The 26,716-nt window shown below is 43.1% G+C and overlaps 1 protein-coding gene across 5 annotated transcripts in view; it reads left to right on the forward strand.

Moving 5' to 3' along the window:
- fcsk (fucose kinase) overlaps positions 1 to 26,716 on the forward strand; it is a 391,747-nt gene that overhangs the window by 148,502 nt on the left and 216,529 nt on the right. For all 5 annotated transcript variants that reach the window (XR_013576865.1, XM_078543941.1, XM_078543938.1 and 2 more), the window contains one exon: positions 19,369 to 19,520. Coding sequence is in view for 3 of the 5 variants with exons in the window: in XM_078543938.1 (XP_078400064.1) it covers positions 19,369 to 19,520 (152 nt within the window). In the remaining 2 variants the exon portion in view is untranslated. The remainder of the gene's footprint in view (positions 1 to 19,368; positions 19,521 to 26,716) is intronic.

The raw sequence follows: 26,716 nt of genomic DNA on the forward strand, positions 1-26,716 counted from the left end.
CCGTTTTGCTTATGCCATTGCTTAACAAAAAATAGTTTAATGGAATAGATGGTTTTCTCCTGGGTTTTTGTATGTTGTTATATCTGAGTCAGGAGAGGAAAAATTGAAGAAGAGAAATGAAGAGTTAAATCTCCTGATCTTGTGGCCACTCCTGAGCTGTCCATCAAAACCGCTCAGTTGAATTACTGCCTTATAACTTGGTGCACTGTGTTTATTTTCCTGTATTTGCACAACAATGCTAATCGCAGGGAAGTGTGTATATGTATATGCCACTACAGGACTCAGCATTCCACAAGGAAACAAAAGCTCGCCTTCTTGCTCCAATGGGGCCACGGTTGCTCAAACATGTTGGAATGCTGCACTTGTGCTGTCTGCTGTATGGTTCTCATATTCTGTATCAGCTAGGAAATTCCTAGAAAGTGTGGTTATCAATCTCAGTAACTTCTGTGATGAACTTAAATCTGATCTGTACTGAAAACCAAACAATACAAGGAAAAGTCAGCCTTGTTCTTTTAAATTGCTGTTGTTCTTTGGTTGCAACCAATTGTGCTTACTCATTGTGTGGTGCTTGTTATTTGAATGGTAGAACATGCTCTAGCTGCTTGATGTATGAAGCATGTAGGATGATGTTGTTGACATGTCAACCAGCCACTGCCAGTGGACCAGGAACAAGGATGTTTCCTGGTTCAGACTCAGTAGTACTTAATTAAATAAGCTGCTGCTCTGACTGACAGCTCAGTGGAATGCTCCAATGTTTTGTGGGATTTGGGGGGCTGAGCAGGAAGAAATGAATGTCCTTGTTTAATTGGATATGAATGCATAGTGCTGCTAAACAGTGGGACATAGGCAATTGTTTCCCACATGTTGCTGATTTCACTCTTGCCAATAAAGGGAGGCTGGAAACTCTGCCCAGTGCTTCCCCACTGACAGGGAAAATCAGAGCCAGATCTGCCATCAAGCTGTTCTTCCACACTTTCTGGCGGCTGGCTGTAGAGAGCCAAGAGCCTAGCAGTAGGTTTTCAGTTCCCCTCAAATACTGACTGAGTATTCCCAGAAGACAAGGAGGAGGAGCATCACAAAAAGCTAGCATACAAGTTCAGCAGGTAATAGGGAAGGCAGAGATGAGGAGGAATTTCTTCTCTTAGAGGATGGTGAATCTGTGGAATTTACTGCAGAAGGCTGTAGAGGCTGGGTCGTTAAATATATTCAAGGTTGAGATACACAGATTTTTAATCAGTAACGGAATCAAGGGCCATGGGGGAAAGGCAGGAAAGTGGAGTTGAGGAATGTCAGATCAGCCGTGATCTCATTGAATGGCAGAGCGAACTCAATGGGCCAAATGGCCTACTTCTGCTCCTACGTCTTATGGTCTTATGATCAGAGGGAGGTAATGAAAAGGCAACATAACCTTCATATAAGTGTTCATTCCAGTGATGTGGTTTTCAGAGAAGTCTGGCTAGAGACTCAATGAATTGAGCAGATTGAAGTGTTTGTCAGTGAATTATAGATCACCCCCTTTGGAGGATTGAAACAATCTTCAGTTACAACCAAAGTGGAATGAGCAAAGAAGCAAAAAACACATACACAGTCCTGACAAAGCAAAAATAGGTTAATGTTTTGGGTGTAGACTCATTATCAGCAGAGAGTATGGGATCACTACAAATTATTGGCTTTTTAATTCCTGGCATCGTTTTGTGTTGTTGTGCCCACTATTCCTACGAGGTGAATTTCCAGATTTCTGCTATAAATCTTTGAAGAAACAGCAAGCAGAAAGCTGATGTCTTGTCCACCCTGCCTCCTTCATCACAAAGGTGGAGAGAAGTTTGGAGGACAAGTTAGCCAGAACTCTTATGCACCCCTTGCCAGAGATCTGCAAGCTATCACCTTTACCTGAATGGTATACGGTGAAAAGAGAAGAGGATTAATTGGGGGGATAAATACCTATGAAACCAAAAATCTGAGAATTAGACAGGCCAAACATGTTAGAGCAGACTTTTGATTGTTGAGCAAGAGGACAAGGCCAACAGAACCATTCTCTGATGGACACTATTGACCTAGAAACAGGTTTTTCAGAAAGTAGAAAGTTTAATACAGAAGTTTTATCTTGTGCAGATGGAGCCTCAAACTGACATCTCAACCAAAAGACAAAACCTCCAACAGTGCAGCACCCCCTCAGTATTGCACTAAGGAACAGCCCAGCTTGTGTGCTCAATTATCTGAAACAGGATTTAAATCCACAACCTTCTGACTCAGAAGTGAGGATGTTACCACTGAGCCAAGACTGACAGAGTCAGACACGGAGGTGTAACAAAGGCGGCAAGGCCTGTCTGGTATTTTCAAAACAGAGTTTTGTGAATGCAGGCAGGTCCAGCAAAGAATACAAGAATTAGGAACAGAAGTAGGCCATCTAGCCCCTCGAGTCTGCTCTGCCATTTGAGAAGACCACAGCTGACCTGATTGTGGCCTCAACTCCACTTTCCTGTCTGCCTCCCATAACCCTTGGCTCCCTTGTCGATCAAAAATCAGCCTAACTCTGCCTTGAATATATTTAGCCTCCACTGCTCTCTGGGGTAGAGAATTCCACAGACTAACGACCCTCTGAGAGAGAAAAATTCTCCTCATCTCAGTCTTAAATGGGGGAGCCCTAATTTTTAAACTCTGCTCCCTAGTCCTATATTCCCCAACAAGAGGGTGCATCCTCTCAGGATTCACTCTGTGAAGCCCCCTCAGGATCTTATATGTTTCAATAAGATCACCTCTCATTCTTCTAAATTCCAATGGGTATGGCCCGACCTACTGGAAAGGCTGCAAGAAAGCTAGAATGCAGGAGAAAAGATTGGAGATATTTTGTTTAATCATGGAAAGTGACCCAGAGATGTGTGGAAGTATTGTGTGTTCATTATTCTGTTTTATTATGTGAAGACAAGTTGTGCCGATTGAACTAAGTGATCTAAATTGTTGCCCTGTATGTTCACTCGCAGTGAAATAAAGCTACCTAACCATTCGTATCTGACCTCATCTTACCAAGTGTTTTCTCAGTTTACCTTCCAAATAAACACACAGGTAAAAAGCTCAAATATCCAACTCAAATTGCAAAGCATACCATTGTTTCATCCCAGGTTACACTACCGTGTAGTTAAATATTGAACATTATGAAAGTGATCACCACTGCTGTTTCTGAAAGTTTAGACTTCTGTGTTGGATATTATAACAGTGCAGTTTCTGTTTCTAACCTTGGTTATACACACCTTGGTTCTCTGCCCAGAATATCATTTCCACTGAACTGACTGCAGAAACAGATCGTCATTATTCATGCCTAATAATATACTTAAGGACAGATTGGAGAACACATATTCTGAAAATCATAAGTTGTTTTTGATTTATTTTTAATTGATGCAACATCTTCTTATGCATTTATAGCTTGCAAGTAAATTCGGTAGATTCTGAGCTCTCACTCAACCAGGATAAGAAAATATTGGTCTGTTCTTGCCATATACTATGTTGCAGCACACTAACGTTAAGCATGAACATTGATGTATGATTGGGAGGACTGTGAGAAAGGAAGTCACAACTGGGGTATGGTATATTTTACTGTCTCGTAAAATCAAGTGTTGGCAGCTGATGTGACTGATCAGGAGACTGATGTGTCAAGATATTGCGGCCATATTCCATCGATAGCTTTTGACAGCCAGGTTAAAATGCAGCATAGAGGGCAGTAAACCAACCAAAAGTATTTTTCTTTCGATGGGAAATGCTAATGCTCAAAAGTATTTGTTTCCAAATCTCTATTTTTGCAAATTGACAGCCATCATAATTAATAGCTTGGTCTGGAGATCATATCCCATTAATAACTGCAGGCTTATTAGGAAAGAAAGACTTGCATTTATATAGCACCTTTCACAACCTCTGGACATCCCAAAGTGCTTCTAAGCCAGTGAAGTTCTTTTGAAGTCTGGTAATGTAGGAAGCATGGCAGTCAATTGCACACACCAGCTCCCGTGAACAGTGCTGTGGTAATGACCAGATCATTTAGTGATGTCAACAAATATTGGCAGGACACCAGAGAACTCCCCTGTTCTTCAAAATAATGCCAAGGGGTCTTTTCTGCCCACCCTAAGAAGGCAGATGGGGCCTCAGTTTAACATCCTGACTGAAAGAAGGCATCTCTGACTACTTAACACTCCTTCAGGTCACCACCTACTGTATAATTGATTTGGATTCTGGAAGCACAGTGTCCCGTGATCTGGTCCTTATCATTTCTGCTTTTGAACTGTTTACTGTAGATCAGTAACAGACTCATGTCCTAGTTTCCCTGCTCTTATGAGTGCTGTGGAGCTACAGAGAGCTCGTGGATGTTGGGCATCCGAGTTAGAGTGGAAGCAACTTTAAGAATGAAATGCAGAGAGCTGCTGAGATAGAATTATTGTAAGCTGAGATATTGTCGAAGGCTGAGAGGTTTGCCCAAAGGCCAGGATTGTTTTAGAAGACGTAAAGTAAATTTACAATTCACGGTCCCAATCCATTTATTATACAGTTGTTGAGTTATCCCTAGAGTAACACAGTTTACAGCAATTGCTGTCGGAAACCACTTACAAATTTGTCATACATTTTTTCAATAAACATGAGTGCAAAACAGTGATGAAATCATATGTATTATATTAAATGCATCATTATGCCTCTGTAAATGCCCCTGAAAACATTACAACTGGTTTTCCGCTTGAAGTACCCGGCATCTGAGCTGTGATTTGGATTTCAGGTCATTATCCTCGGCCCCAATTTCCTCTTGACTAGTCCTTATATTTGAAGTGGAAAGAAAGCCAACCCCTCAGCCTGCAGCATCAACAATGGCTGGGGCTCTGGGACCTGTGGACCCCAAAGCTGACAAAAAAATCAAGTAAAAAGCTTCCAGTCCCATATCTACACAGATAATCAAGAAGAAACATAAGAAATATGACCAGGAATAGGCCATTTAGCCCCTCAAACCTACTTCTCCATTCAGTAAAATCATGACTGATCTGCTTGGATTTCGAATTTCACATTCCCATCTACACCCCACCCCTCCCCCAATAACCTTTGATTTCCCCCACCCCGATAATCTTTGATTCCCTTGCCTAACAAGAATCTATCTACCTCCACCTTAAAAAATATTTAATGACCCTGTCTCCACTGCCTTCTAAGGCAGAGAGTTTCAAAGTCGCACAACCCTCTGAGAGAAAAAAATTCTCCTCATGTCTGCCCTAAAAGGGTAACCCCTAATTTTAAAACAGTGTCCCCTAGTTCTGGACTTACCCACAAGAGGAAGCATTCTTTCCACATCCACCTTGTCAAGACCATTCAGGATCTTATATACTTCACACAAGTCACCCCTCACTCTTCTAAACTCCAGTGGAAACAAGCCCAGTGTGTCCAGCCTTTCCTCATTAGACAACCCACTGATTCCAGGTATTAATCCAATCAACTTCCTCTGTACAACCTCCAACGCATTTACATTCTTCCTTAAATAAGGAGACCAAAATTGCACACAGTATTCGAGATGTGGTGTCACCAATGTACTGTGTAATTGAAGTATAACATCCTTACTTTTATGTTCAATTCCTCTTGTATTAAAGGATAGCATTCCATTAGTCGTCTTAATTACTTGCTGTACCTGCATAATAACTTTTTGTGCCTCATGTACTAGAAAACTGACATCCTTCAGCACGTCAGAATTCTGCAGTCGTTCTCCGTTTAAGTAATATTCTGCTTTTTTATTCTTCCTGCCAAAGTGAGCAACTTCACATTTTCCCACATTATACTTCATTTGCCAGGTCTTTGCCCAGTCACTCAATCTATCTATATCTGTCTGCACCCTCCTTTTATCCTCTTCACAACATACCTTCCTACCTATCTTTGTGTTATCTTCAAATTTAGCTACCATGCCATCTCCCCTCATCTAAGTCATTGATGTAAATTGTAAAAAGTTGAGGCCCCAGCACAGACCCCGGAAGGACTCCACTCATCACATCCTGCCAATCAGAAAAAGACCCATTTATGCATACTCTGTTTTGTGCCAGCCAGCCAGTCTTCTATCCATGCTACTATGCTACCTCCTACACCATGAGCTTTTATTTTCTGCAATAACATTTGATGTGGCACCTTATCAAATGCCTTTTGGAAATCCAAGTACAGTGTGTCTACAGGCTCCCCTTTATCCACAGCACACGTTACTCCTTCAAAAATCTCCAATAAATTGGTTAGGCATAATTCCCATTTCACAAAGCCATGCTGACTCTTCCTGATTACCTTGAATTTTTCTAGGTGCCCAGCTAGCACCTCTTTAATGATCAATTCTAACAACTTCCCCACGAAAGACGTCAAGCTAACTGGCCTATAGTTTCCTGTTTTCTGCCTCCCTCCGTTGAATAGAGGGGTTATGTTTGCTACTTTCCAACACGTTATTGTCCTTTAGGATCTGACCAGCAGCCCCTTCTCAAAATGGAGGATCTAAGCTGGTTCAGTACCAGGAACAAGACCCACCATCCATGCGCACAGTTCCCTTCTAGCCTTAAACATGTGAAGATCCAGAAATATGAGGTGGGAGGAATGGTAACCTCACTCTCATCTCATTAATAAAAGATTAGTTTGTTTGTAGCTGCTCCAGAAGTAAGCATTCTACAACACCCATGCCCGCCCCCAGAAAACTTTGGAAATCTTTGAGCAACAGAAAGGAGGACAGAGACCGAGCATCGTGGTCGTTTGTCTCTTTTTCCACTGCTTCCCACCTGAGGAATAATCACAACCTTCCAGAAAATTTTAACATTTTTTACTTCAAATGTGCTAAAAAACTGCTGCAATCGGGGCAGTGGATTGGGCGGGCGGGGGTGTTCTGCACTAGTTATAGGTTATGAAGTAAAGCATAAAACTAGCTTGTCACAATATATATGTTAAAACAGAGTCTGCTAGTTCTAAAATTTGCTCAGTTTTAGGATGTTTGAAACTATAGAAATTCAGAAATATGGAGGATAAACTCTATGACTGTTTTCATATACATACGAACATATGAATCAGAAGCAGGAGTAGGCCATTCAGCCCCTCGGGCCTGCTCTGCCATTCAATAAGATCATGGCTGATCTGATTGTGGCCTCAACTCCACATTCCACCTACCCCAGATAACCTTTGATTCTCTTATTAGTCAAGAATCTATCTACCTCTGGCTTAAAAACATTCATTGACACTGCCTCCACCACTCTCTGGCGAAAAGAGTTCGAAAGATTCACGACCCTCTCAGAGAAAATATTTCTTCTCATCTCCATCTTAAATGGGAGACTCCTTATTTTCTAACTGTGTCCCCTAGTTCTAATCTCTTCACAAGAGGAAACATCCTTCCAGCATCCACCCTGTCAAGCCCCCTCAGGATCTTATATGTTTCGATAAGATCACCTCTCAATCTTCTAAACTCCAGTGGATACAGGCCCAGCTCTTACAACCTTTCTTCATTAGATAACCCCCACCATCCTACGCATTAGTCAAGTGAACCTTCTCTGAGCTGCTTCTAATGCACTTATATCCTTTCTTAAATGAGGAGACTAAAACTGTACCCAGTACTCCAGATGTGGTCTCACCTGTACAACTGTAGCAAAACATCCCTGGTTTTATTTTGCATTTCCCTTGGAATAAGCGACAACATTCCATTTGCCTTCCTAATCACTTGCTGTACCTGCATACTAACCTTTCCTGATTCATGTGCCAGAACATCCAAAGCCCTCTGTGTCACCGAGTTCTGCAATCTCTTACCATTTAAATAATATGCTGCTTTCCTTTCTTCCTGCCAAAGTGGACAAGTTCACATTTTCCCACATTGTACTCCATCTGCCAAATTTTTGCCCACTCACTTATCCTATTTATGTCCCTTTGCAGACTCCTTATGTCCTCTTCACAACTTACTGACCTACCTATCTTTGTGTCATCAGCAAATTTAGCAACCATACATTCGGTCCCTTCACCCAAGTCTTGATTTAAATTGCAAGTACTTGGGGCTCCAGCACTGATCCCTGAGGCACTCCACTCATCACATCTTGCCAACCCGAAAAAGACCCATGTATCTCTACTCTCTGCTTCCTGCTACTAATTCTCTATCCATGCTAATATGTTACCCCCCCTCCTCTACCATGAGCTCTTATTTTGCGTTGTAACCTTTGATGTGACACCTTGTCAAATGCCTTTTGGAAATCTAAGTACATCACATCCACAGGTTCCCCCAAATCCACGCTGCTTGTTACTTCCTCTAAGAACTCCAATAAATTAGTCACACATGATTTCCCTTTCACAAAACCATGCTAACTCTGCTTGATTGCATTGAGATTTCCTAAGTGCCCCGCTATAACCTCCTTAATAATATGTTCCAGCAATTTCCCTATGACAGAGGTTAAGCTAACTGGCCTGTAGTTCCCTGCTTTCTGTCTCCTTCCTTTCTTGAATAGAGGAGTCTCATTTGCTATTTTCCAATCTGATGAGACCTATCCAGAATCTAGGAAATTTTGGAAAATTAAAACCAATTCATCTTCTATCTCATCAGCCACTTCTTTTAAGACCCTAGGATGAAGTCCATCTGGACCTGGGAGCTTATCAGCTTTTAGTTATAAGAATTTTCTCAGTACCCTTTCCCTGGTGATTGTAATTGCTTTAAGTTCCTCTCTCTCTCTCTCTCTTTCATCTCCTGGTTCACAATTATTTCTGGGATGTTATTTGTATAATCTATAGTGAAGACAGATGCAGAATATCTGTTCAATTCATCCACTATTTCCTTATTTTCCACTACTAATTTCCCATTCCCACTCTCAAGAGGACCAATACTCACTTTACTTTTTTCCTTTTTAAATACCTGTAGAAAATCTTACCATGTGTTTTTGTAATTTTAGCTAGTTTTCTCTCATACTCTAATTTCTCCCTCCTTATTAATCTTTCTTTGCTGTCCTTTCTATTCTACCCAATCTGCTGACCTACCACTCATCTTTGCGGAATTATATTCTTTTTCATTAAATTTTATACCAACTTTATCTTCTTTAGTTAGCCACAGATGGTGTATCCTTCCCTTATAGTCATTCTTTCTCACTGGAATGTATCTTTTCTGAACATTCTGAAATATCTCCTTAAATGTCTGCCATTTCATTTCTACTGACCTATCCCTTAACCGAATTTCCCAGTTTACTTTAGCCAGCTCTGTCTTCATGCCCTCATAATTGTCCTTATTTAAGTTTAAAACTCTAGTCTTAGATACACTCCTCTCCCCCTCAAACTGAATGTGAAATTCAATCCTATTATGATCACCACTGCCTAGGGATGCCTTCACTATGAAGTCATTAATAAATCCTGTTTCATTGCACTTTACCAGATCTAGTATAGCCTGCTGTCTTGATGGTGCTAAAACGCCCTGCCCTAAGGAACTGTCCCAAAAACACTATATGAACTCATCATCCAGACTACCTTTGACAATCTGATTTGTCCAATCTATATGTAGATTAAAATCACCCATGATTAGCACCGTACTTTCTCTCAAGCCTGCATTATTTCTTCTTGTATACCCTGTCCTACACTGTGGTTACTGCTGGGAGCCTATAAACCACTCTTCTTACCTTAACTATTTCCCATCTCTACCCAAATTAATTCTGCACCTTGATCTCCAGAACTACGGCCATCTCTCTATTGTACCAATGTGATCCCTAATTAATAGAGCTACCCCTCTGGTGTCAGAATGCATAAAGTAAGTAATTTTGCTAATCACAAATGTTTGACCACTGTGGTTTGATGGCAGTTGATGGCAATGATGTCAGTTGATCATTACTTGCAGTAATTGGTTTTGAGTGCAATTGATGTCAAATGAACGTTGTTGAACTCAAACAATGTCAAAATTTTCTAGTAGGGAAAGCAGAGGCATCACTCTGTTAACACTGCCTGCTCATTTACTCTCGTCATTATGGCCCAGTGTTCCAGATTCATCCCCCAGTCTGTTCTGACTTAGCTGGTCGCAGTTATGTTGGCATCAGGGGTTGTTAGATTCGGCTCGAGTGTCTCTGAGATACTGGTGATTGTTCAAAGTCTGTCATTGGTTGTTGAAGCAATTTGAAGTTTTGAATTAAGAGTATCACATAAGAATAGCAACACAAAAAAAGGGAATCTAATTGCACAAACCTATTGGATACACACAATCAGTAACTTTTAGACAATAATGAACCAATGTTCAAATCTTCAAAGAACAGGCCAACATTCTTGTCTTCGAACAGACTTGAAATGTTAACTCTGTCTTCCTCTCCACGGATGCTGTCAGACCCGCTAAGTTTTTCCAGCTATTTTTGTTTTTGTTTAAGATTTCCAGTATCCGCAGTATTTTGCTTATATTCTTGTCTTCCTGTTGAATCTGCAAAAAGTACCCTTTTCACACATTACAAATTACACACCGAGTTGGTTGTACTCTTGCCTTTGAATCAGGGGATGTGGTTTCAAGCCTCATTCCAGGACTGGAGCACACAATCTGCAATTCAGTGTAACACTGAGGGAGTGCTGGAATGATTATCTGCGGGGGATGTTAATTCAATGTGAAAGCAAAATACTGCGGTGTTGGAAATTTGAAATAAAAACAAAAATGCTGGAAAAACTCAACAAAACTGGCAGCATCTGTGGAGAGAGAAACAGAGTTAACACTTAGAATCCGTATGACTCTTCAGAGCTAAAGAGAAGTAGAAATGTGATGAATTTTATACTGTGTAGGAGGAGGTGGAGCGAGATAGAAGGTCATGGATAGGTGGGAGAGATTGACAAAGATGTCATGGACACAACACAAAAGGAGTGTTAACGGTAGTGATAAAGACTAAAAAACGGTGCTGATAGTGGCATAAAGGAAAGAGCAAAATGTGTTAGTAGCAGAACAAGGGTCAGCGTTCTGTAAAAGCACAATGTAGAAACAAGTGATAGATGTCTCTGTGGTGGTGGGGGGTCTGGTGTTTGGGGAAAAGGGATAAAAAAATGAATATAGATCAATTAAATTAAATTAATCACAAAAAAATTGGATTAAAAAGGGGGTAAAGATGGAGGCAAGGGTTCATGGTCTGTTGTTGAAGTCAATGTTAAGTCCAGAAGGCTGAAAAGTACCTAATCATAAGATAAGGTGCTGTTCCTCCAGTTTGCTTTGGGCTTTGCTGGAACTTTGCAGCAGGTCAAGGATAGACATGTGGGCATGCAAGCAAGATGGTGTGTTGAAATGGCAAGCAACAGGAAGGTCTGGGTCATGCTTGCGGAATGAGCGAAGGTGTTCTGAAAAGGGGTCACCCAGTCTGCGTTTAGTCACCTCCAATGTAGAGGAGACCGCATTGGGAACAGCTAATACAGTAGGCTAAATTAAAGGATGCAAGTGAAGTGCTGCTTCACCTGAAAGGAGTGTTTGAGGCCTTGGACGGTGAGGAGGTAAAGGGGCAGGTGTTGCACCTTCTGCAATTCCATGGGAAGGTGCTGTGGGAAGGGAATGAGTGGACCAGGGTGTCCTGGAGGGAACAGTCCCTACGGAATGCTGACAGGGGGGTGTGAGGGGAAGATGTGTTTGGCGGTGGCAGCATGCTGGAGTTGGCGGAAATGGCAGAAGATGATCCTTTGAATGCGGAGGCTGGTGGGGCGAAAAGTGAGGACAAGGGGGACCCAGCATGGTTCTGGGAGGGGGCAGAAGGGGTGAGGGCAGAGGTAAGGGAAATGGGTCAGGCACAATTGAGGACCCTGTCAACCACAGTGGGAGGGAGCCTCAGTTAAGGAACAAGGAAGACATGTCAGAAGCACCATTTGGAAAGGTGGCATCATTGGAACAGGTGCAATGGAGGCGGAGGAACTGAGAGAATGGGATGGAGTCCTTACAGGAAGCAGGGCGTGAGGAGCTGTAGTCAAGGTAGCTGTGGGAATCGGTGGGCTTGCAATAAATATTGGTGGACAGTCTATCACCAGAAATGGAGACAGAGAGATCAAGGAAGGGAAGAGAAGTGTCGGAGATGGACCATGTGAAGGTGATAGAGGGGTGGAATTTGGAAACAAAATTGATAAATTTTTCCATGTCCAGACGAGAGCAGGAAGTGGCACCGATGCAGTCATCGATGTACCGAATAAAGAGTTGTGGGAGGGGACTTAGTAGGACAAGAACAAGGAATACATACCCCACAAAGAGACAGGTGTAGCTGGGGCCCATGCGGGCACCCATAGCCACACCTTTTATTTGGAGGAAGTGAGACAAGTTAAAGGAGAAATTATTCAGTGAGAGAACAAGTTCAGCCAGACAGAGAGTGGTGATGGATGGGGATTGTTCGGGCCTCTGTTCAAGGAAGAAGTGGAGAGCCCTCAGACCACCCCGGTGGGGTTGGAGATGTAGAAGCATTGGACGTCCATGGTGAAGAAGATGCAATTAGGACCAGGAAACTGGAAATTGTTGATATGATGTAGGGCATCAGAGGAATCGTGAATGTAGGTGGGAAGAGACTGGACAAGGGGAGAGCAAATGGAGTCAATACAGGAAGAAATGAATTGCGTGGGGCAGGAATAGACTACCGGGGCAGTCCTGTTTGTGGATTTTGGGAAGGAAGTAGAAGCAGGCTGTGTAGGGTTGGGAGACTATGAGGTTGTAAGCTGTGGAGGGAAGATCTCCAGAGGAGACGAGGTCAGTGACAGTCCTGGAAACAATGGCTTGATGTTCGGTGGTGGGGCCATAGTCCAAGGGGAGGCAGGAAGAAGTGTCTGAGAGTTGGCGCTCAGCTTCTGCAAGGTAGAGGTCAGTACGCTAGACAATAACAGCACCACCCTTGTCGGCAGGTTTGATGACAAAGTCACGGTTGGATCTGAGAGAACTGAGTGTGGCAAACTCAGAAGGAGACAGGTTGGAGTGGGTGAGAGGAGCAGAAAAATTAAGATGGCCGATATCACACCAATAGTTCTCAATGAAAAGATCAAGAGCAGGTAAGAGGCCAGAGGGAGGGGTCCAGGGCAAGGGAGTATACTGGAGGCAGGTGAAAGGATCAGTTGAATGGGGAGAGAACTCCAGACCAAAGAAGTGAGTACGGAGACAAAGGCAATGGAAGAAAAGTCAGCATCATGCCAAACCCAAAATTAATTGAGGTGAGGGTATAAGGGGATTAAACTGAGTCCTTTGCTGAGTACAGAACGTTCAGCGTCAGAGAGGGGAAGGTCAGTGGGTATGGTGAATACATGGAAAGGCGTTGGATTAGAAGAAGGCATGAGGTCAGAGGGACGGGAAGGGTTAGAGGCCCCTGGATGGGCTTTGGTATCAATATGTTGTTGGAGCTTATGTTCTTCAACACCTGAGAGGAAAAGAAAAAGTTTCCTGTTAAGGCATCGGATGAGACGAAGAATAAAATGAAACTGGGGATAAGGGCAACTTTGAAATAGGGTGAGTCGGTGCTGCTGGAGAGAGAGGCCGAGTGTGTTCATTTGGCGGCGCATGGGACTGAGTATGGAACTCAGGATGCGGTGAGAACAGTAGTCCAAGGAACGTTGTATGTCCTGGCGATACCTGTAATCCTGGGTGGTTTCAAAACATAAGGGATGGAACTTCAATTGGAATCCACGTGGGGTAAGCCAATGGGGAGAATTTTCTCCCCATCCGGCGAGCCGGGCGGGAGTGGGCGCGGGCGGGCGCACAGCCGATTGCCGCCCATGATCGGTTGCACGCCGCCATTTTACGTGGGCAGGCCAGTTAAGGCCCACCCAGCGTGTCGCGCGCCTGGAAGTGCTCAGCGCTACCTGTGCAGGTGGGGGAGGAGGGAGAGTCGGGGCTTGTGCGTGAAAGAGCGCAGAAATTACGTGCCTCAGGGAGATTAATTTAAGAATAAAGCATTGCGAAAAAGAGAAAAAAATATTCAAACTTGTCCCCTCATGTGACAGCGTCACATGAGCTGGGGCATGTTTATGTACTTCAGTGAAAATTTTTATTTAATTTATAAAGCCTTCATGAAACCTCATGCCGCCCGTGCATGAGGTTTCATGAGAAATGCGATGGTCGCCTGAGCTCTTCGCCTGCCCGCCAACCTTAAGGTTGGATTGGCAGCCCAGACAATCAGCTCAATTAGTTGATAAATGGCCTTAATAGGCCTTTGACAGTTCAGTGGGCGCGCACCGGAGTTGGCTGCGTGCCTTCCGAACTGAAGATCGGAATGACCCGTGGTGACGTTGGGACACATGCCCGACGTCAACGCGTGTCATTTTACGCGACGGCAAGCAGGGCCCGCCCCCGCAAGCCGACCAGAAGATTCAGGCCAATGTCTCGCCTGACTGACAGGGTGGATGTAAAATAAAATTCCTGTGGCACTATGTGAGATGTTTTAGCCAACTTTCTTCCCAAGACCATTCAGTCAACCCCACCAAAATTTGATCAGCTGGACTGTTTTCGACCCAGCTTTACTGATAAAGAACATAATACACAGGCCGGACATTCTGATAGACTCACTACTTGGAAAGTGTGGATTGGCTGACTTCCCAGCCTTGCAAGACTATGAAATGTTTGACACTCAAGTACTTTGCACTCCTGATCTGGCAATCAAGCCCTTATATTATCTAGAATTGCTTCAAGAAACCAGTCCCTCAACACAGACATAATCCATTAAATCAATTACATTCTCCCCATCTTTCTTTATCCTTCCATGGGACAGGAAGGTCACTGGCAAGGCCAGCATTTATTGCCCATCCTAATTGCCATGAAGAAGGTGGTGGTGAACCAACTTCTTGAACCACTGCAGTCCATCTGGTGTTATGTATACCCACCGTGCTGTTAGGGAGGAAGTTCCAGGATTTTCGCCCGGTGACAGTGAAGGAACAATGATATAGTTCCAAGCCAGGATGGTTTGTCGCTTGGAGAGGAACTTGTGAGTGGTTATGTTCCCATGCGTCTGCTGTCCTTGTCCTTCTAGATGGTAGAGGTTGTGTGTTTGAAAGGTGCTGTCGAAGGAGCCTTGGTGAGTTGTTGTGGTGCATCTTGTAGGTGGTACACACTGCTGCCGGTATGCATCGGGGGTGGAGGGAAGTGCACGTTTAAGGTGGTGAATGGAGACAGGCTGCTTTGCCCTGGATTATATTGTTGGAGCTGCTCTTATCCAGGCAAGTGGATAGCATTCGATCAGACTCTGGACTTGTACCTTGTAGATGGTGGACAGGTTTTGGGGAGTCAGGAGTTGAGTTACTTGCTGCAGAATTCCCAGCCTCTGACCTGCCCTTGCAGCCACAGCATTTATATGGCTGGTCCAGTTCAGTTTCTGGTCAATGGTAATCCCCAGGATGTTGATCGTCGGGGATTCAACAATGGGAATGCCATTGAATGTCAAGGACAGTAGTTAGATTCTCTGTTGTTGGAGATGGTCACTGCCTGGCACTTGTGTGGCGCAAATGTTACTTGCCATTATCAGCCCAAGCCTAAATGTTGTCCAGGCCTTGCTGCATATGGACATGAACTGCTTCAGCATCTGAGGAGTTGTGAATGGTATTGAAATGGAGATCTGTTGGCAGATCGTTATTATTTTAAGGACAGCTAGATATGCACATAAGGAAGAGAGGAATAGAAGGTTATGTTGATAGGCTTAGATGAAAAGGGGTGGGAGGAGGCTCATGTGGAGCATAAACGTTGACATAGATCACTTGGCCTGAAGACCTGTTTTTGTGTGTAAATTCTATGTAAATAAATCCATTAATGCCATTCTTCCTTATTAAGTGTCAAACTGGATTGAACAAAATTAATGCTATACAATGTTATGGGCTAGATCAGTGGTATTGTCATCTGACTCACTGAAGAAATTCTTTAACTGCCAGTTTAACTGCATTACTGCTCCACATCCTTTACCTCTACCTTAAATTTATGACTCAAACCACCATTGTTTGAATCAGTTAACATTTTTAATTTCCATTATAGTCAATTTTAATGGAATATTTTTGTCCATCCAAGAGGACAAAAGTGCTGTAGGGTTAATGTCTCATCTGAAAGATGGCACCTCCCCCAACAGAGACGTGCTCCCTCAGTACTACGTTGGAACCTGGAATATCAGCCTAGTTTTTGCGTCGAAGTCTCTGGAGTGAAACATGAACCCATGGCCTTCTGAAACAGAGGCAAGTGTGCTACCACTGCACCACCTGATTGTAATGTACATTCCTTACAGTTCGAAAAATCAGCTTACTGTGTACTGTGACTGGCAGGAGAGAATTCAATATATAAAAGAAAACCCCATGATGGACAAAGTTACTGCATTTTTCTCACCAAACTGTATGACCAAGGTCTTTATTTCTATAATTATACCCTTTAATAATCTATTGGTACCAATATGTTAAATAAGCCTCATGCCAACAGTGCTTTAAACAGGTTGGAGGGCCTATTATTTCAAAGCTAATTATTTCCTGTGTAGTGCTCGGTTACTATGTTTTTGCAGGATATTTTCAATCAAGCCACTTATTAAAAAATTAATTCTTCTAATATGAGCATTGTTAGCAAGGCAATAATTATTGTCCATCCCTAGGGCTGAATTTTCCGTTCGTCGGGCGGACGGAGCTGACCCAATCGTGGGCAGGCGCGGACCCGATCGCCACCGGCAATCGGAGCCGCGCCGCCATTTTACATGGGCGATCCAATTAAGGCCCGCCCAGTGTGACGTCCGCACAGAAGCGCTCTGCGCTCCCCATGCGGGCGGGGGGGGAACCCCTAAAATCGAGAGTGCGCTCTTTCGTGCATGTGCACGAAAGAGCGCACTCATCTCCCTGAGGCTAAGTGCTGCCTCAGAGAGATCACTTCTACTGGCAACAATATTAAAAATAGAGAAAAAAAAATTCCCTTACATGTCCCCTCATGTGACAATTTGAATCGCTGCAGTCAGTGTGGTGAAGGTAGCGCCAGTGCACTATTCAGTCAGAAGTTCCAAGATATTGACCCAGTGATGAAGAAGGAAGGCAATAAATGTCCAACAAAGGATTAATGTGGGACTTGGAGGTAGTGGTGTTCGCAGGCACTTGCTACCCTTGTCCTTTAAGGGTGGTAGAGGTCATGGTTTGGGAGATGCTGTCAAAGCAGTCTTACTGCAGTGCATCTTGTAGATGGTGCACACTCCACCACTAGCACAGCTTGGCTTCCGAGAATGAATGTTGAAGGTGGTGGATAAGGTGGTGGATGAGGTGCCAATCAAGCGGACCGCTTTGCCCTAGATGGTCATAGTCATAGAGTCATAGAGATCTACAGCACAAAAAAAGGCTCTTTGGCCCATCGAATCTGCGCCAGTCAAACAAGTACCTAACCATTCTAATACCATTTTCCAACGCTAGGCCCATAGCCTTGTATGCCATGGCATCGCAAGTGCACATCCAAATACTTCTTAAATGTTATGAGGGATTCCCACCGCCCTCTGGGTGAAAAAAATTCTTCCTCACATCCCCTCTAAACCTCCAGCCCCTTACCTGAAATCTATGCCCCCTGGTTATTGATCCCTCCACCAAGGGGAAAAGTTCCTTCCTATCTACCCTATCTATGCCCCTCATAATTTTTACACCTCAATCATGTCCCCCTCAATCTCCTCTGCTCCAAGGAAAATAACCCCAGTTTATCCAATCTCTTCTCATAACTAAAACTCTCCAGCCCAGGCAATATCCTGGTAAATCTCCTCTGCACTCTCTCTAGTGCAATCACATCCTTCCTATAATGCGGATTCCAGAACTGCACGCATTACTCTAACTGCGGCCTAACCAGCGTTTTATACAATTCCAGCATAACCTCCCTGCTCTTATATTCTATGCCTCGCTAATAAAGGCAAGTAACTCACATGCCTTCTTAACCACCTTATCTACCTGTCCTTCTACCTTAAGGGACCTGTGGACATACACACCAAGGTCCCTCTGATCCTCGCTACTTCCCAGGGTCCTACCATTCATTATGTATTCCCGTGCCTTGTTTGTCCTGCCCAAGTGCATCACCTCACACTTATCTGCATTAAATTCCATTTACCACTGATCAGCCCATCTGACCAGCCCGTCTATATCCTCCTGTAATCTAAGGCTATTTACATCCTCACTATTTACCACCCCCCCAATTTTTGTGTCATCCATGAACTTACTGATCAACCCTCCTACATTCAAGTCTAAATCGTATATATATACCACAAACAGCAAGGGACCCAACACCGATCCCTGTGGAACCCCACTGGACACAGGCATCCAGTCACAAAAACACCCCTCGACCATCACCCTCTGCTTCCTGCCACTCAACCAATTCTGGATTCAATTTGCCAAATTGCCTTGGATCCCATGGGCTCTTATCATTGTTATCAGTCTCCCATGCAGGACCTTATCAAAAGCCTTGCTGAAGTCCAAGTAGACTATGTCAAGTGCATTGCCCTCATCTATACACCTGGTCACCTCTTCGAAAAATTCAATCAAACTTGTCAGACATGACCTCCCCTTAACAAAACCATGCTGACTGTTCTTGATTAATCCCTGCCTCTCCAAGTGTAGATTAATTCTGTCCCTCAGAATTGCTTCCAATTGTTCCCCCACCACTGAGGTTAGACTGACTGGCCTGTAGTTCCCTGGTTTATCCCTTCCTCCCTTCTTGAATAACGGTACCACATTGACTGCCCTCCAGTCCTCTGGCACCTCTCCTGTAGCCAGAGAGGTATTGAAAATTATTGCCAGCATGTCTGCTACCTCCTCCCTTGCCTCACTCAACAGCCTGGGAAACATTCTATCCAGGCCTGGACATTTATCTACTTTTAAGTCTGCCAGACCACTTAGAACCTCCTTCCTTTCTATGCTAATTTCTTTAATTATATCACAGTCCTTCTGCCTGATTTCCATACCCACGTCGCCCCTCTCACTTGTGAACACCGACACAAAGCATTCATTTAGAACCCTACCTACGTCTTCCGGCTCCCTGCACAAATTACCACTATGGTCTTTAATGGGTCCTACTCTTTCCCTAGTTGTCCTCTTACCCTTAATGTACTTGTAAAATAACTTCGGATTTTCCTTTATTTTAGTTGCCAATGTTTTTTCATGCCCCCTTTTTGCTCTCCTAATTTCCTTTTTAAGATCCCCCTACACATTCTGTACTCCTCTAGGGCTTCCACTGTGTTGAGCTTCGTGGATGTTGCAGCTGCATTCATCCATGGAAATGGAGAGTATTTCATTACACATCTAACTTCTGCCTTCTAGACCGTGGACAAGCATTGGGGAGTAGGAGGTGAATCACTCCCTGTAGAATCACAACTGGAAAAAGACAAGGAATGAAAGCCAATACTGTAATGCTAGATAAAGAATGTTGTTACTATCATTGATGGCTCGCCTAATCCAACATTCTCACTTGATTCTCATCCCTTTTTCTTTCAGAACTTGAAATCCGCCAACACAAAGGATCCATTGCTCCTGGCGTAGTCCTACTCACGGTTGAGGATCCAGAGACTTGTGTTGGTAGTGGTGGTGCCACCCTTAATGCATTGCTGGTAGCTGCAGAACATCTCAGTGCCAAGGCTGGATATACGGTATGCACAGTTGCTTTTGTGGTGATGGCAGTTTTACAGCTTATAGATCACAGAATATTACAACACCATTTGTACCAATTAGTCCAACACCACTCTTAACTCATAAGCATGACAATTCTTCCTTTAAAAATATATATCCAATTCCCCTTTGAAAATTGTTAGTGAATCTGCTTCTGCCACACTCTCAGGCACTGCCTTCTAGATCGGGAAAACAAATTCTGCTCATCTCCCCTCTGGTTCTTCTGCCAATTATCTTAAATCTGTGTCCTCTGGTTACCAACCTTCCTCCCAGTGGAAGCATTTTCTCCTTATTTACTCATTAAAACTCCTTTATAATTTTGAACACTGCTATTAAACTGTCAGATTCCCTAATGGCTCAATGTTTAATTCATTGAATAGTGTGGTGTTAAGTAGTATAAACCAGATTCAAGTCTCAACTTCTAGTCTGTTATAAGTTAACTGATCTTAGCCAGTGTCAGTTGTGATACTGTGGTAGGCCTCAGTACTTTTGGATTAGTGAAAGGATAAATCAAGAAAGAAAGACTTGCATTGATACAGAACCTTTCAAGAGTTGTCCCAAAGCACTTTATAGTTAAGGAAGTACTTTCCAAGTATAGTTGCCATTGTAATGTAGGAAATAAAGCAGCCCTACTTGAGCCTTCCCCTGCATCCTTGGAGCAAAAATTGCATGTGACGGGGCCCTTTATATTGAGGTGGTTCTGCCAAGTTTGGAAATTTCATAACTCAAGCTACCGTCCTCGGTAGCAAAAATCCGGACCATAGTCAGAGGAATTCATTGACGACAAGATATAATGTAACTAAAGGTTAAGCCCACCCAGCATTAAATTCTCCTTTCTGATGACACTTTGTGCACTTCAAGCAGGAAATGATTATTATAGCTTATAAAGCCTTGCTAGCAACTTGGGTACTGAAATATTAATTTGCAACTGCACCACCATCAGAAATATGTTATAATTAAATTTCTGGAGCTTTCAGAGGGACGAAAACACTGCTTATCATCAACAATTCTTCCTGATTTAATTAATTTTTCAGTGTATGTGCCTTACAATCTGTACAAAGTGTTGCAGAGAAGATATGCCTGCAAAACATTCTTAAATACTGCAGGACAGGAGAGCTATTTTAAACGGATATAAATGAAATGGTGCAATCTGCATGGGCTCTCTTTAATTGCTTTGAGAAATAAATGAAACCCCGTAACTGGCAACTCCGCAAAACTAGTGATATTATAACACAGATTGTTACCGCAGATTCTCGCTCTTCTTTTTCCACCTCCAGAAGCTCATTGATCCAGTTCCACACTTTGTCCCAGCCACATATGTTTGAACATGTGTGCTTAATACCATGAAGAAAATACACAACCAGACATACTGTCAAGCAGAGCACTGAAAGAATCAAATGGTTGCACAAAAAAAAACAACATTAGCAATTTGGCAAAATATATATCATCTGATATAACCAAGCCTGTTTGTGTTCTCACCCAATAGCCACATGTGCACTTTTCCTCTAGGATCTAAGAACCCAGCTTAATTAGTGTCAACATACGTCGCACAAAATAAGATGGTTGTGGTTTTTGGAAGTTTTTGTAGTGTCCAAAGCCTAAGCTGCTTCATCAATGATCTTCCTGCCATCATAAGGTCAGAAGGTGGGATGTTCACTGATGATTGCAAAATGTTCAGCAATATTCATGACTCCTGAGATACTGAAGCAGTCCATGTCCAAATGCAGCAAGATCTAGACAATATCCAGGCTTGGACTGACAAGTGGCAAGTAACATTCGCGCCACACAAGTGCCAAGCAATGACCATCTCCAACAAGAGAGTATCTAACCATTATCCCTGACATTCAGTGTCATTACCATTGCTGAATCCCCCACTATCAACATTCTGGGGTTACCATTGACCAGAAACTGAACTGGACTAGCCATATAAATACTGTGGCTACAAGACCAGGTCAGAGGCTAGGAATCCTGCGGCAACTACCTCACCTCCTGACTCCCCAAAGCCTGTCTACTATCTACAAGGCAAAAGTCAGGAGTGTGATGAAATACTCTCCACTTGCCTCAATGAGTGCAGCTCCAGCAACACTTAAGCTTGACACTATCCAGGACAAACCAGCCCGCTTGATTGGCACTCCTTCTACATTCACTCCCTCCACCACCGACGAACAGTGGCAGCAGTGTGTACCATCTACGAGATACACTGCAGAAACTCATTAAGCCTCCTTAGGCAGCACCTTCCAAACCCATGCCCGCTACCATCTAGAAGGGTAGGGCAGCAGAAACAGGAGAACACCACCACCTGGAAGCTCCCCTCGAAGCCACTCACCATCCTGACATGGAAATGTATCGTCGTTCCTTCACTGTCGCTGGGTCAAAATCCTGGTTCTCCGTCCCTAACAGCATTGTGGATGTACCTACACCACAGGGACTGCAGCGGTTCAAGAAGGCAGCTCACCACCACCTTCTCAAGGGCAACTAGGGTTGGGTAATAAATGCTGACCTAGCCAGTGGTGCCCACATCACGTAAAATGAATTAAACAAAAGTGACTCGGTGGTAGCACTCTCGTCTCTCTTCTAGCCTATATTTATTCCTCAGCCAACAACACTCAAACAGTTATCTGATCATTATCTCATTATTATTTGTAGGAACTTAGTGTGCACATGGAAGCAGATTGGAGGCGGCCACAGGAGCAGGCGTGTGCCGAGGCGGGCTGGTTAGAAGACCCATCTCAGTTCTCTGGGACTTTGCCCCAGATGTTTTAAGAGCTTTTAGGCCTTCTAACCCTCACCCCTCAAACCTTCTCACCACCTTCCCACCTAGTCTCCATGCCCTCTCCATGCCAACTCATGCCCCCTCTTACCCATGCCACCTTTATGCCACCTCATACCCCATGCCACCTCATACACCCATGCCACCTCATATCACCCTTGCCACCTCCATAACCACTCACCCAGTATCCACTATGCACAGACCTCAGGAGATATGTGCAGATGAAAAAAATTTAAACTCCTAACAATCTAATAGAATTCATACATTCTTAACCCAGAAAAATAGCTCTCATTCGTGAAACCTATTCCAAGATTTTAAATCCCCTCAGGCAGTCAATCTGTTATAAAAACAAACATACTTCTATTTAGTAACCATATCAAAGACAGCTAATCATTTAATAGCCTCTTTAAATTGTCAATAAAGGTGTGAACTCAGCACCCCAACTGAGATAACTGTGTTTGGAGCTTTTGAAATTCAGCCAAGCATTCATAATGATGTCAGTTGTAATAATAGACCTTGTGAAAGGTCAACAATGAACTTTGTTGAAACTGTAGGAACAGATGGTAATGTTTCTTTCTAAACTATACCAGATGGCCTGTCAATCAAACAGTCTAGCATAGGGTGTTTTTTTAAAAATTCTAAACCTGGGAAAAAACAGACTGCATGTTGAGGATTTAAGTACCTTAAGATCACGACTCAGACAGACTTTATCTGCCTTTCAGGGGCATTTATATCTACTCCATAAATTCATGACTACCAAACTGCAGGCTAAGGCCAAACAACAAACTTAGGGTTTGTTTGAACTCAGCACTGATTTCAAATTGCCCTGCTGAGTTCATGTTTCCCACCTGTGATTCACACACCACCCCTTCCCCCTGTTGGCAAAAATGGGACCTGTTGGAAACGGGGGCAGGATCTCTGCATCTGGGTCTCATCTTCCATTTTTAAAGGTCTCCAATACTGTGAAAATCTGTCCCTATATCTCAGCTTTTTCCATTTATTTCATTTCCTTCATTTTTAAATGTGCTTTATTTTAGATTATAAAAGCAGCTGTTGAAATAAACTTTAGCAACCCTGGGTTGTGGAGACAAAAAATCTTGAGCCTGAGACCCTGCCAATGACCTATACCAATTGATCAGGGCTACCAGTGTCAGTGGTTAAACCAGTCAAATTATATTTTTGTTAGCAGAGATTTTTCTGGGCTGTTTCCAGTCACAACACGATCCTCCTTTCAATGGAAACAGAAACTAGAGGTCTTGATCATGGATGGAATGTTCAAGAGTTCGTGAGGTGGGAAAAGGATTAGGCTTGGTTAGGTGTATGCTCAACTGTGATGGTCTGTATGGTAGAATAGCCCAGTGATACTCATTTTTATGCCTAAAGAATGGCTAGTTGAACAATGTTCCAGAGAGCTTCTAATGTCCCTGAACCTCAACAAGATTCGGCACAGGAAATAGGGGGGAAAAGAGGAGTAAATTGGAAATAAAATGGCCAATGAAAAATAGTACCAGAATCCCAGTGTGTCAACACCAGCTAATGATGGGATTTTGATATGTCTGTGTTGTCAGAAGCAGGACATTCTCCACTTAACTTGCTGTTGATCACTGGTTATAAAAGATGCTACACTGAACATCAGAACTGATCATTGAAATTTAAAATAAAATGGAATATAACATAGACCTTGGAACATGAAACGTTAAACACTATGTAAAAGAGTAAGTTTTTAAAGATCTGTTTTGAATTGTGTGTTCAAAAAACCTGTACAACTGCACATAATTGCAAGCTTTCATAGTGTCAGCAAATGCATTGTTAAGGCAGCCCAAGGTGATGACAAGGTTACTGTTCATACTGTAGTAATCTTTTAAAAATTGTTTTTCTTCCTGTGATTTCCTACTCTTATCCGCATTGCTTCGATTCATGCTGAGGTGCAATTACATGAATATCTCACTCAGGTGTACGCACATGGACAGTGAGCGCAACCGAGTCTGTTGGTATATTCCCTTACTCACTGTTTAGTAATCTGTTATCACGCCCCTCAGCACACTCTGGATTCTCTACCCTGGGAAAAGAGGCTAATTGTTACACCCAGTTCACTCCTTAACAAAGACTGCTAACTCAGCATAGATTATGAATCAAAGCTGAAACTTCCTGATGTGTGATTAGCGATTTTAAAACTCACTAGTCAATTTCCTGTGGCATTGCTGTTGATAAGTTGGAAAATATGTTTTTTCTTGTCTGCTTGCTGTCTTTTTGTTACTGTTTTTCTACCTTTTTCTCTTTTGCTTTTGTCTCCTTGACAGTGAGCAAAGCAAAAAGGGTTGTCTTCTTATGCCTTCCCCATAAATTGCTCAAAGCACTTTCTAAGGATGTTTCATTTCCCACTTCAACACCACAGCACGCAACCCCCGCTCCCCCCCACCACCCACTGAATTCGCTAAAATTTCTGATATCCAAAATGCAGTTTAGTATAAAATAAAACATTCAAAAAAATACATAGTAAATTTATTCAGCCCATGTTATTGAATATCTTTAGGGGAATGTTCAAATCTCAAAAAATAAAGCTATTTTGCTCACATGTATTTTTCAGTTAAAAAAGTAAATGGCAACAGCTGTGAGAGAGATATAATTACAAACACCTCTGATTAACAAAGACAAAAAGACACAGGCACAACAGTCTCACCTCATTCTAATTTGATATATCTTTTAAATTTTTAAAGCTTCACTGTTCCTCGCCTCATCCTTTAACCCTGTATCCAATTACTTTTGGGCGATTTGTGAGGAAGTGTCACCCATTGGTCAGATTGTGCAAATACTGGTGATGAGTTTACACTGGCAAAGTCCATTGTAAATGTTTACATGGAAATTTGTAATTGGCAAAGTTGACACAAAAACAAAATAGAAATGTAACAGCAAGAAATAAATTCTTATGCTCAGGAAATGTCCATAGGCTGAAGTTTAAAAAAAATAAGATTAATCTACAATAGCCGATCTCCTGCGGTCTTGCTCATTGGGATTTGACATAAATGTAGACTTTGGGTGAGGCAAGGCTAGAGATCAGGAAATCAGTGCATCAGCACATGTCTGTAATTCAGTCTCCATTATTCAGTCCATAGTTTTATCATAATATGTTGCTTTAATTACACTTCAAGAGTGACAGTTTAAGGCCAAATATTTCGCAAACCTGTTCCTGTAACACTCAAAGCATCTTTGGATTAAATAGCAGACTTTGATCCACTTTAATAATCTCTTTGGTTTGGGATGAGGAGCAGTTGTATTGAGAACCCTTGGCCTTTTTACCATGCCAGAGCTCCAACAGATAAAGAAAACGTATTCTAGCTTTTAAAGAGAGAGTCATGGCAGTAATCTCAGTACAATTTAATAAACTTCAATTGATTGCTGTTGAATTTGCAGTACAGATAAATGTGTGACTATTCTGGCAGCTTGTTAATGGTTTGAGTTTGAAGTAAAGTTTATTGTTAGCTCAATAGAGTGGGATCTCTAAGAGGTCTGCTTTGCTCCTGGTCAGCACTACCAGGCTCTCCTGGCAAAAGAGAGGAAAAATCAACCAGGCTTTCCTTTACACCATGTGGAGTTGGAGGGTATCCCCTGCCAGTGGCTTTGAAGGTGACTGCTGAACTCAATTTCTTGGCCTCTGGTTCTTTCCAAGGGTCAACTGGCAACCTGTGCGGCATCTCTTAGCCCGCAACGCATTGATGCATAAAAGACGTCAGAGATGCCTTTTACAGGAAGGCCCAACATTATGTCCGGCTTGTTCTGGATGAAGATAGCCAGGTTTCAAGATTCACTGGCTTCGCCTCCATCTCAATACAGGGCGCAATAAACTGCACCCAGATGGCTATACAGCCTCCATGGCAGCAGGCCCTAATGCTTATAAACTGCAAGGGCTATCATTCCGTCAATGTACAACTAGTGTGTGATCACCGGAAGCACATACTGCACGTGCCCTGGGAGTTGTCATGACTCCTACATCCTGAATCACTCCCAGGTGCCTGAGATTTTCAAGGGGCCATTATGTCTGCAGGGATGGCTGCTTGGTGATAAGGGGTACTCACTGAAGTGCTGGTTGATGACACCGGTATGCCGCCCTTAGTCGTTCCGAGAGGTACAACGCTGCTGACAGATCCACATGCTCCCTAATAGAGCAGACCATAAGACTTCTGAAGATGCTTGGGCTTCTCAGGTGGCTCACTCCACTAAACTCCTGACAGGGTTTCCCACATCATTGCGGTGTGCTGCACCCTTCACAGTCTGGCTATGCAAAGAGGCGACCCCCTGCCAGAGGACGACCAAGAGGAGGATGAGAGCCCATCAGCGGATGAAGACCCAGCGGCCCAGGAACCTCAGCAGGCTGCTGAGGGTCAGTATGAGTGCAATCACACCATAGAG

This window comes from Cetorhinus maximus, chromosome 6, assembly GCF_964194155.1.
Source record: "Cetorhinus maximus chromosome 6, sCetMax3.hap1.1, whole genome shotgun sequence".
Taxonomy (NCBI): domain Eukaryota; kingdom Metazoa; phylum Chordata; class Chondrichthyes; order Lamniformes; family Cetorhinidae; genus Cetorhinus; species Cetorhinus maximus.